Source organism: Agelaius tricolor, unplaced genomic scaffold, assembly GCF_023055355.1.
Source record: "Agelaius tricolor isolate 1412-34295 unplaced genomic scaffold, bAgeTri1.0.p SCAF_25, whole genome shotgun sequence".
Lineage (NCBI taxonomy): Eukaryota > Metazoa > Chordata > Aves > Passeriformes > Icteridae > Agelaius > Agelaius tricolor.
Window position 1 is genome coordinate 5,252,856 of NW_027269285.1, and position 12,428 is coordinate 5,265,283.

The 12,428-nt window shown below is 45.2% G+C and overlaps 1 protein-coding gene across 3 annotated transcripts; it reads right to left on the minus strand.

The window, feature by feature from the left end:
- Positions 1–140: 140 nt before the first annotated feature.
- KCTD7 (potassium channel tetramerization domain containing 7) lies at positions 141–12,285 on the minus strand. 3 transcript variants are annotated; one of them, XR_011682381.1, is made up of 6 exons: positions 12,047–12,203; positions 7,268–7,460; positions 6,383–6,552; positions 4,155–4,333; positions 2,575–3,162; positions 141–2,505 (listed from the first exon to the last, which is right to left on the minus strand). XR_011682381.1 is itself a non-coding variant. In XM_071447802.1 (5 exons), exons 1-5 carry the CDS (start codon positions 12,213–12,215, stop codon positions 2,786–2,788), a joined length of 996 nt encoding a protein of 331 aa, XP_071303903.1. In that variant the 5' UTR covers positions 12,216–12,285; the 3' UTR covers positions 141–2,785. The 3 variants fall into 3 exon arrangements, 2 of the variants coding, with proteins under 2 accessions (XP_071303903.1, XP_071303901.1); XM_071447802.1 differs by having other exon boundaries at positions 141–3,162; positions 12,139–12,285; XM_071447800.1 differs by having other exon boundaries at positions 141–3,162.
- Between the last annotated feature and the right edge of the window lie 143 nt (positions 12,286–12,428).

Genomic DNA, 12,428 nt, shown 5'->3' on the forward strand with positions numbered 1-12,428 from the left:
TAATAAACACCTAAATGCCATTAAAACAGCCCGGGACAAAGATTCCTGGCTTAATTTTCATTTGCAGTCAGGCAAAGCACACTCGAATCCCAGGGAAGGTGAGGAAAAACAGCAGTGGCTGCAGACCAGATGAGCCAGAATTCCAAATTTTCAGTATCATAATTTATTGCACAACATAACCTTTATATCCGCGTTTTCTTCTATGTGTTTTAAATAAAAAACATACAGATTATATATTACCTGAACTGAAAAGTCAAAATTATTAAGAAATAATACACTGCAGTACTCACAGTATTGAACATCACACATCAACATAATTATTAACAAAACACATTTGGAGATAATTCCAAACCCTGATCGTTAGCATCCAGGCTGGATTTTCAAAGGCATTACGGGTTACAATGCATAGACACATACAATTTATAATTCAGCAAAACAAAATCCATTTATAAAAGTCACAGTGAATGTGGAGGTAAACTGATACTAAGCTCGTGTAAGTAAAATGAACTATGAACTGCTGCTCTGGAAAGTGATTTCCAGTTACAGAACTATATACAGGAGATGGAATTATCCTCTGAAATCAGCTTCTTTGCAGAAAGATAATCAAAGACTGGAGGGATTTTTTTTTTTTTTCATAGCCCAAAATTTAGAATTATCTTGGGTCCTCTGTGCAGTGTGTGAAAACCTAAAAACATCTCCAGGGCTCAGTAATGCCAACCACAGCGGGATCTATAAATTGTCCAGGGTAAAATGGAGCTACAAAACCTTTAATTATATCAGTAATTAGATTTTTAATTAATCCAATGGAATGCAATATACAAATATTTCCTTTTTCTTTCTCTTTAAGATTATTTTGAAGCCCCTTCAAGGGGATTGGGGTTTTCTGTACCTCACAAAACAATAAGATTTTCAGACTTTTCTCCCTCTCAGTTTTGGGCTGAATTCAGTAGTTAAAACTTGGGATGTGGTTGCTCGTGTCAGAAGTACAAAAATGAAGAAAATATGATTCTGCAGTGGCTGACTCTTCCAGCATGGAAAGGAATTTCCTACTGTTTTAGAGTGGAGAAGTATCTGAATATGAAGTTTGAATTTTGTTTTTCCTTCTATGACACCAAGAAGGGTCAAGAAGAAGGATAAAATTAAGATTTAATTGTCTGAAAATATCATCTGACTTTAAGTCTAAAATAAAGTTTAATATCACAGAATGTAAAAAGAGTCAGTAATAAAATAATATACATTAAATATTCCTCTTACTACTGCTAATAGGAACATACAGACAGGGTTTTCTCATTTACCAAAAGCCTTTGCAAATGACCTGATTCTAAAGAGCTTTTTTTTTTTGTAAATATTGTAAACATTTAAAATTTCTAAGGCTAAAAACAGGCACAAGTCTTCCATGAACAGTTATTATTCCTAAAAGCATTAAGGAATATATTCCAGATCTGCTATTCCTTTTGATAACAACAGAAATAATTGAAGTACAACATTATAATTCACAACGTATGTTCTTAATTAAAAAAGAAATACAGCTTAACCCTGACAACAATTAATAATATATAAGGAATATTCCTTTTTTTTTAATTATCTAGTACATCAAAATGACATTTCCAGATCTTTGTGTTGGGTGTGACTCAAACTTTATAAAGCTGAAGGAGGAACTAAAACATTTCTAAGAGGGTAAAACTGAAACGTCAGCTTTAGTAGCACCCCAGATTCCCAAAAATGCAGGAAAAATCTGCAATTCCATCCTGAAGCCACGTGGTTGGTGGCACCTTTGAGCAGATGTTCAGCCACTCCCCTCCATCCTTTGCTTGAGGTGATTTTGTTTTGTGCCTCGTTAAGGTACCTGAGCCAACAGTCTGATTTCAGGCTGGTTTTTCAAGTTTCCAGAGGTTTTCCCAACCCCTGCCAGCAGGCTGATCCCAAGGAATGTGAGCAGCAAGGCAGCTGCAGAGAACATTTGTCCTTTAAGTGCCACCACACTCATCAGCAGGTGATCTTGATGTCCTTTCACCCCTTGATGTGCCTCCACACTCACCACAAGGTTATCTTGAAGGAACATTTGTCCTTTAGGATCCTTTCACCCCTCAGTGCCACCACAAATCACCACCATATGATCTTGAAAGAACATTTGTCCTTTAGGAGTCCTTTTACCCCTCAATGTGCCACCACAAGGTGATCTTGAAAGAACATTTGTCCTTTAGGAGTCCTTTTACCCCTCAATGTGCCACCACAAGGTGATCTTGAAAGAACATTTGTCCTTTAGGAGTCCTTTTACCCCTCAGTGCCACCACAACTCACCACAAGGCGATCTTGAAAGAACATTTGTCCTTTAGGAGTCCTTTCACCCCTCAATGTGCCACCACAACTCACCAGATGATCTTGAAAGAAGATTTGTCCTCTAGAAATCCTTTCACCCCTCAGAGCCACCACAACTCACCACAAGGTGATCTTGAAAGAACATTTGTCCTCTATAAGTCCTTTCACCCCTCAGAGCCACCACAACTCACCACAAGGTTATCGTGAAGGAACATTTGTCCTTTAGGATCCTTTCACCCCTCAGAGCCACCACACTCACCACAAGGCAATCTTGAAAGAACATTTGTCCTTTAGGATCCTTTCACCTCTTGTGGTGCCACCACACTCACCACAAGGCAATGTTGGAAGAACATTTGTCCTTTAGGAGTCCTCTCACCCCTCGATGTGCCACCAAACTCACCACCAGGTGACCCTGAAACCACATTTGTCCTCGGGGAGTCCCGTGGTCCTTGGCTGTGCCCCCCGGTCACCACCAGGTGATCTTGAACTCGTAGATGGGGCGCTTGCAGTAGTAGTGGTTGATGAGGTGCTTGTCGCAGACGCCGATGCACTGGTGCTCCACGGTGATGCCGCGGGCGGACAGGTCGCTGACGATGCAGTGCAGGAGGTCGTAGACGTCGGCCACGGCCTCCCAGGGCCCGAAGGACACGTCCACCTCGCAGTGGTGCTCAAAGAGCTTGGCCTCGCTCTCGCTGCGCTCGAAGCGCAGGGAGTTGAAGTGGGGGCACTCGTAGGGAGTGATGGGCATCTCCTCCTTGAACACGCACACCTTGAGCTTGGCAAACCTGGCCTTCCTCTGCATGGCTCGCAGCTTGGCGATCTCGATTATCCGCTCCAGGTGGTCTGGGGGAGACACAGATCGAGGGTCCCAAGGAAGGGCCGGGGGAAAGAGATCAAAAGCAATTATTTCATGGGGTTATTTCATGGGAGACGTTTCACTGCAGCTGTTCTCAGCATCATATTAGCAGCATGTAGCAAATCAGTCTCAGTTATCTGGTAAGCTTGGTGGCCTTTTTATATAAAATATATATATAAAGTAATATATAATTACACAATTAATATATTATATTGTATTTTAGATATTCTATAACCACATCTACAAAAATTATATATAATAAAATTATATATGCAATTATATATATTATATAAAAATAATATAGAGAATAATAAAATCAATCTCCGTTATCTGGTGAGCTTGGGGCCTTATTACATTTTAAAAATAATATATTATATAATTAATATATATTATATTGCATATATTATATAATTATATAAAAGATAGAATAATCAAATCACTCTCGGTTATCTGGTGAGCTTGGTGGCCTTATCATATTACAAATATATATGAATTAATATTTTATATAATTACATATATTTATTTATATTTATATATTATATAACTACATATATAATAATTATATGTAATTAAAATTCTATATTATATTATATTATATAATATATATAAAATAAGATATAGAATAATCAAACCAATCTGGATTATCTGGTGAGCCTGGTGGCTTTATTACATGCCCAAGTTATCTGGCCTCACTACAAGGCCAAGTTTATTCCCTTGCAAGTCCTGACAGAACAAATGCAGACAAATCCTCTCATTTGATAACATTACAGCCTAATCTTGCTCCCTTCTAAGCACACAAATCCACACCCTGGGATGCAGCAGGATGTGGAGACCTCAAAGATCCAAACAGCATAACAAATACAGGACAAACTTCCCAGCTGCAATGGGATCAGTCTGGGAGCTGAGAGCAGACTGAAGGCAGAGCTTTGACACTGCAATCCCACTAGAAGAAACAGTCAGTACTACTTTGTTTATTTACCTTTGTAATATGGCATTAGGCCCAGGAAAGCTTGTCTAACTTTTTCTCCTTTAAGAGGCTGGATATCCTCTAGATTGTCTAGCAAGGGTCCTATGGAATAATACTGAGCTTCCTTGTACACTGACCTCACTCGCTCTCGGGGGGGCAGCTCACCAGATCGTAGGAAGTTTAGTATGTCTCTAAGAAAAAGGGAAAAAATATCATTAACAAACACATTTCTGCCAAAACTGCTGCAGGTGGGAAAGGACAGGAAATGCTGGATATTCACTGTTTGCTCTATTGAGACAGTAACTGAAACAAATGAGCCACATTCCCAACATTTGTTTGTAAAACAGTTTGCCACGCTCAGCTTTCCAAGCCATTATTTCACATTTTGCCTCAGCTGATGTCAAAACTCATTTGAAAAAATATCAGCGGATTTTAAACCAAACATTCATTGTGGAGGAAACCATTTATAACACAGAAGAGGCCAGAGTGTTTCATGGGAAAGAAATTGTGGTCACCGCATTTCAAATTTAGGTCTGGGACAAAATAAACTTCTGCATTTTCCCAGAGAATCATTTTCATGGACATTTTATTCCACACAGATCCAGCTGAATGGATGGGGCATCTGCAAAGGTTTCTCATCACAGATCAGGGCAATTTACAGAACAAGAATCAGAATTTTTAAAAAAGAGACAGAACATTTCCTTGTAGTTCTGAAACACTGTTCAGCAACAGCATCTTTTGACAGAGAGAGAAAAATCACTTTGTAAGTATTAACCAACAAAACCCTTATCAAATAAACAAAAAATTACTTTCTAAGTGTTAACCAAGAAAACCTTATCAAATTAAAGAAGCATTACTGCAATCTTAGAATGGCAACAAATACAGCACCTGCTAACCTGGCTCTCTGTTCCACATGTATTTTCAATGAGGTTGATAACAACACAAATTAATTGGTTTTTCAACAATTGCCTCATGTAAAGGCACAAGTTATTCTAGAATAAACACAGTGGTTTAATCTACCTCTGTCCCAGATTATGGTACAACCCAAAAGTGCTTTGAAAATAATTCAGTGCTCCTCTGTTGAAGGCAATAAGGAAATGTCTATAAAGAAGCAACAAGAAATTTGGGATAAATTGCAATGTGTGCTTTGGGCAAAAACCTGAACCCATGAACACTGATCACCTTTCTTAGCAATCTCACCCCAACTCAAACAGAGCATTAGTAATCATGGTTAGTTTAGTTAAAAATAAAATAAAAGTTGAGCACTTAGGAAGGAGTCCTGGGGGTGAAGGAATATGGCACTACCAACAAAAATAATTTAGAAAAAGAAATTCTTTAAAGGCTTGTGCTTTATTTTAGCAGTTATATCCCATTTAAAGATTGAAAACATCATATTTTCAACTGTGTAACTCATTCCTTCCATTCCCTCTTCCTTACAGATACTGAGTATCAATTAAAACCCAGTGCTGTGCAAAGGAGTTTCCTATTTCCAAACACATCTTTAAACCATCCAAACACCTTGATACCTTGGAAGGAGATACTCTAGAGGAGACAGGGCACAAATTCAAGGAGATACTCTGGGGGAGACAGTGCACAAATCCAAAGCATTTCTTGTTTTTCTTTTCCCATTGCACAAAGAATTTTTAACTGCATCCTGTGATGCTTTGAAGGTGTGCAATGTTAAATGCTGCACTTTAAGGAAAAGAACTGTTAAAAACAAGTTTAAAAGGTTCCATTTAAAGGGAGGTAGAAACATAAAGTAGATAACATTTTACTAACCAATAAGAAAAATTAAGGGATGGATACTGGGAAATGGACATTTGGGTCAGTGTGTGGGGTAACACTTGGGGGGTTGACCCCTGGCCTCTGGATAATCACTCAATGTCCGGACAGAAAGTTCTAGATGGAGGGGATGGGATGCTGAGTTACATTTAGAGGGAGGTGGAAACCTAAAGTAGATAATATTTACTGATCAATAAGAAAAATTAAGGGATGGATGCTGGGAAATGGACATTTAGGACTGCATATGGAGAAACACTTGGGGGGCTGACCCCTGGCCTCTGGCCAATCACTTGATGTCCTGGACAGAAAGTTCTAGATGGAGGGGATGGGATGCTGGGTGATTGACAGCCAGGGTGGGGATCTGGGGATGATCTCAGCAAAGGAAAGGGATGACACAGGTGAAGGGAGGGGGTACAAACCCAAAGCAGTACAAAGGATAAAGCACCCTGGAGCCCTACCCGAAGTAGGTGCCGTCCCTGTCGATGAAGTAGCGGCCCTCAGCGTCCGTGGGGATGTAGTGCCTGCCGCTGAACATGGCTGCCAGCATGGTGTCCTCGTACCTGCGCAGCGTCGACAGCCTGGTGGTGAAGAACATCCCCCCCACGTTCAGTGGAACAACTTCTGGGAACTGCAAAAGCAACCAGGACATCGGAAAGGAGCTGCCACTCCTCTGCAGGGGACAGCACAGCTGCCAAAAGGGCACTTGAGCTTTGCCAATGCGCGGTTCCTGCCCCACTGCCACGGATCAGGGAGCTCTGAGGGGTGAAAATGTGGGTGTTTGGCTGCTGGGAGGAATCAGGGAGTGGTTTGATTGTAGCTGGGAATCTGAAACAGCAGAAATCACTCAGCTGGAGTTGCAGATATTTGAGATATTAATGCCTCCTCTCTTGGCTCTTTTGGGGAAAGGAAAGGAAAGAACAAAACAAAACCTCTTTCCCAGCCTTACACAGAGAGAAAAAAAAAGGGAAGAAATCTCAGGTCAACCTTGGGATTTGCACTCTGCTGGTTCCTTTACACAACCAGACCATACTATACACTGCAAAAAAAAAAAAAAAAAAAAAAAAAAAAAAAAAAAAATTGCATTTGTTTACATCAGGCCTAAAATCTTACTATCACATCCCAGGCTGCCTTAAGGAGCAGAATAAACACTTAATTGCATGTCTCAAGTCCAAACCTGGATGGAACGTGTAAGTAAAGCTGCCGAGCTACCCAAATACATTCAAGAGACTGAGTTTTATTCAAACGTGTTAAGCGAGCTGAGCATCCACAAGGAAATCCTGAATTCCTCAGCACCTGAGCCGTCTGTGCTGCCGCGATCATCCCCGTCTCAGGTGAGCTCTTACCTGCTGGGGCAGCAGAGGTAGCGCTTGTCCTGCCTGGGTGGCGGTGGGAGTGGCCGGCTCTTGGAAATCATCCTCTGCATCCGAGCTCGACATGGCATCATCCGGGGTGGCACTGGCTTTGCTCTGCCCCGTGACTACCACCATCCCTCTGGCTCTGGGGAGCAGCTCTGCTGGGTAGGAGGCCGTGGCAGTGCTGAAGGGAGACCCAAATTAATCACCCGGATTACCCCGATCGCTGCGCGCTCCCCGCAGCGGCCGCGTCACCCCGAGCGCTCCCAGCAGCGGCAGCGTTATTCCCGGGAGGAGGAAGAGGAGGAGGAGGAGGAGCAGGGATGAGCGGGGATGCCGAGCACCCCGGAAAGGCTGCGGGGACCGCTGGTCCAAGGCCCTCCAGCCGCCGAGCCGCTGGCAGGGGCTGGAAGAGCCCGGCATCCATTGGCTGCACGGTGCAGGGAGCGATTGGCTCCGGCGCGGCTTTGCAGGAAAATGTCATTTGCTGGGAGAATTTGGGTGGCCGCCGTCCCAGCCTGTCCCTCGCCAGGGGCGGGATGCAGGAACACGGCCCTGCCAGGGGCGGGATGCGGGGACGCGTCTCTGCCACATTGGCGACACCCGGCTCCGTCTGTCACCTTCAGCCGCTCGCCGGCAGCGGGGCCGGGCACGGGGAGGGCTCGGCCGGGATCTGGAATGCCCTGGGAAATGGGAAAAGCGGGATTTCTCTGCAGCCGGGGAAAGCGGGCGTTTCCCTGCCCGCTGCATCGCATCACGGCACACACGGGATGTGAGACACGAATATTTAACTCTCACAGCACACACAGGATGAGAGACACGAATATTTAACTCTCACAGCACACACAGACCTGAGACACGAATATTTAACTCTCACGGCACACACGGGATGAGAGACACGAATATTTAACTCTCACAGCACACACGGGATGTGAGACACGAATATTTAACTCTCACAGCACACACGGACCTGAGACACGAATATTTAACTCTCACAGCACACACGGACCTGAGACACGAATATTTAACTCTCACAGCACACACGGACCTGAGACACGAATATTTAACTCTCACAGCACACACGGACCTGAGACACGAATATTTAACTCTCACAGCACACACGGGATGAGAGACACGAATATTTAACTCTCACGGCACACACGGGATGAGAGACACGAATATTTAACTCTCACAGCACACACGGGATGAGAGACACGAATATTTAACTCTCCTTAGCACGCTGCTAATTATCATCTGAATTTAACACCTCCAAGGCTTCTCAGTCCATCCTCAGCGGGAGAATGGGATGCACGGACAAACTGCACGATAAAAATAATAATTAAAAGGGAAGCCCGCTGCTCTCCTTACACTGTTATGTAAAATCCCTGCTCCCCAGCAGCATCACAACTCCCTAACAAAGACATTCCACCACCAGAGGCTTTATCCACCTCCAAACCTTCTCTCAAGTCACTATAAAATACAGAAAGAGGAGGATTATTTGCACAAGCACATCTGGCATATTTATTTATTAACTCAAGGATGCTTCCCCTCAAAATCAGGAATAAAAAATGACATAAAATTTTCAAAAATCTGCCTTAATAATGGTGCTAACAGTTGCTGTGCACACTGTTAGATCTCAGCTCTTAAAGGAAATATTGAGTTCAGAGTGAACCCAGACAGAGCTGGGATGCTCCTGAGCAAAACAGGAACTTCATGGAGACCTGAGCATCTCCACATCTCCTGAAAATCTCCACATTCTCTGGGAGTGTCCACAAAATTTGGAGATGAGTCCTAGATCCTGTTTAACACCCTAATAAACACAGATAGTAGCTACTGTGAAGTTCCAAACATCATGAAGACGGTTGGCTCAACTCAGAGAAGGACTAAATTTCTCTTCTCTACAGTTCATAATCATTTTCCACCCCAGCCCAATGCACAGGCAGACAAATAAGGATGGAAGAGCTTCTGAAGTGCCACACTCTATTAACAATTTTAATATTTGTCCTAAAACAAATTTTATTCTGACATCATTAATTATCCAAACAACTCAACTATGCCTCACAGATAGAGAATAGACACAATATAAATGAAAGATTCTTTTGTTTGGAATTCCTTTAAGGAGGTAAAGAAAAAGCTTGCAGATCAGCATTTATAAGATGCACAATCAAAAATTGAGGGTGAGTTTGTATTTACTCTGAAAATATTATTTATAAAGCTGCCACTTGACACCAGTGCTTTGGCTGCTATTTTGAGTTCTCTTTAGAGTACTCAAAAGATTGACCAAAAATGTGTTCTTGGTCTGCATTTTTCAAGGATGTCCCATAGATTTCACTAAATGGAGTTTAGTGAGAATAAACAACATTCACTCTATTAACTGTATCAGCATTATTGACCACAGAATGGGTTTTTGGGGTAAGTTCATCCATTTGGCACTGCACCAAAAAGGGCCTCTTTCCTAAGAGAGCTAGAGGCCTGAGAAAAAGAGATTTTCCTCCCTCTTTCATAATCTCCTTCAATATGACACCAAGGTTTAAGAACAAAAGCTATGAGACAGCATTAATTGTGTTGTGGTCAGGATACCAACCTTCTGTGCCATTGGAACATCCACACAGCACAACCCCTCAATCATGAGGTTTAGGCCATGATGAGAGCAGGATTTGGAGAACAAGGAGTGGCAATAAAAGGACCAATGAGTGACAAGCTGAACCTGTTTTTGATGTTCACTAAAAGGTGAGTGAATTCCCTCTCTGGGCTGGCTTCACCTGCTCACCCAGGAGCAGTGAAACAGCTGTGCTGGCAGGAGCAGAGTCCTCCTGAAAGAAAGCCACAAGTTCATCTCTGCATTCCATGAAGAAAACACATCCACCTGAACCCCACAACAGTTTGGGTTGAACTGGACCTTAGGGATCATCCAGTTCCACCTCCCTGCCATGTCCACAGACCAGGCTGCTCCAAGCCCCATCCAAACCTGGGCTGATCCTTTTCTTTGCACTCAAAGCACCTGCAATAATTATTTTAACTATGTGTAGAAATATTCCTTTGTTAAATCTCTCTTTAAATGTACAGAATTCATTTATTTAAACTAAGCAAATGCCTCCATTTCGCTTTCAAATACATCTAGGTCTAGGCAGATCAACAGAAAACACCACTAATAAATAAAATTATCATTGAATCAAGTATCACATCAGCAGCATCCAACTCTACCAGAAATGCCTCCTTCCAGTCCTTCCACCTGTCATTTAAAAGCAGGGATTGCTTCCTGGAGCTTTGGGGACAGCTCAGTAAATGAGCTGGCCCTGCCAGTTTGCCTTCATTCCCCAGAGAATGACAGCAACCCTTGAATTGGGCTTGATGCTGAGATTTATAAAAGCTTTTCAAGGCTCTGCTGTTCTCTCAACTTCTCCATATTGGTTTAAACAACTTTTTCTTAAATACCTTCTGAGGTATTTTCTTAAATACCTTCTGCACCAGTGTTGGCAAAGTTACAAACCCAATAAAGTTACATACAAACAGAAAATGACATAATGGTTATACAGTCAAAGGCTTTTCTATCAGGGTTCTGATGAACATCACAGGAGTCCCACACAAACTCCTGTTCAAAGGTCACTCTTTGGGATGTGCTTTTTTGGGGAGATACCAACTGGATTGTTAGAAGGCTTCTCCTTTTTAAAGAGAAATGGGGTAAATGAGACCTGATTTAGGAAAGTCTGCATCACCAACTTCAAGAGACACAGATGATTGTAAGGTTTGTGCGAACACAGAGGGAAAAGACACAACATCCAGTAAATTCCAATGAATCTGTGTCAGAGCAGCAAAGAAACATCCTGCAAGAGGGGCAATAAACTGGACTGTAAAATCCCAACATCTCCAGTCACAAACAGACCAGAGTATGATGAAAGGGCAACACAACTTTGCAGCTGAGAGCAAAGACGGTGTGTGGGTGGGCAGAATGGGAGTGTCCATCCCAGTGACCCTGCAGGACAGCAGGGACACTTGGCCGGGGCTGGAGTGACCATGGCTGAAAGACACCGGGGCTGCACTTGCTGGTGCTGGCACTGCCCCTCATGGGATCCCACAGCTCTCAGGACACCGGGGCTGGCACTGCCCCTCACAGGATCCCGCAGCTCTCAGCACTCACTGGGGCTGGCACTGCCCCTCATGGAATCCCACAGCTCTCAGGACACCGGGGCTGGCACTGCCCCTCACGGGATCCCACAGCTCTCAGGACACCGGGGCTGGCACTGCCCCTCACGGGATCCCACAGCTTTGAGGACACCGGGGCTGGCACTGCCCCTCATGGAATCCCACAGCTCTCAGGACACCAGGGCTGGCACTGCCCCTCATGGAATCCCACAGCTTTGAGGACACCAGGGCTGGCACTGCCCCTCACGGGATCCCACAGCTTTGAGGACACCGGGGCTGCCACTGCCCCTCACTGAATCCCACAGCTCTCAGCACAGCGGGGCTGCCCTCGCTGGTGCTGGTGCTGCCACTGCCCGTCACGGAATCCCGCAGCTCTCAGAGCTCGGAGCCGTCTGACAGCTGTAGGAGCACAGGCATCACCACAGGGGCAGCACAAACCAAGCGGCGGCCACGCCAACACTCCGGCAAATAACCAACAATTCATTCATAACTAATTAAACATTAACTCTCACATTGCCAGGGCGACAGAGCCTGACCGGCGCCACCGCTCGCGAGGGGCTGCCCCGGCCGCGGTCCCTCCGCTCCCCTCACCCCTCCAGCCCCGCGGCCTCCCCGCCGCTCCCTCACCTGCCGCGGGTCGGTAGCGGAGCCTCGCCGGGGATGGAGGGGATGAGGGAGGGCTGAGGGGAGCGGGCCCGGCTGTCCCCGCCCGCGCTCACCTGCTGCCCGCCCGCGGCCGCGGCTCCGCTCCGGCCCGGGGGGAGCGGCCGCGCCCCCGCGTCACGTACGGGCCCATCCGGGTCCCGGCGGGAGGAGCCGCCCCGGCGGCGGCACCGGGGCGATCCCGAGCCCTCAGCGCCGCGCGGCTCCGGGAAGGAGCGGGGGAAGGAGCGGGGGAAGGAGCGGGGGAAGGAGCGGGGGAAGGAGCGGGGGAAGGAGCGGGGGAAGGAGCGGCCCCGGGAGCAGCGGGGCCGCGCTGCCCTGAGCCGGCAGCAGGGGAGGCCCCGGG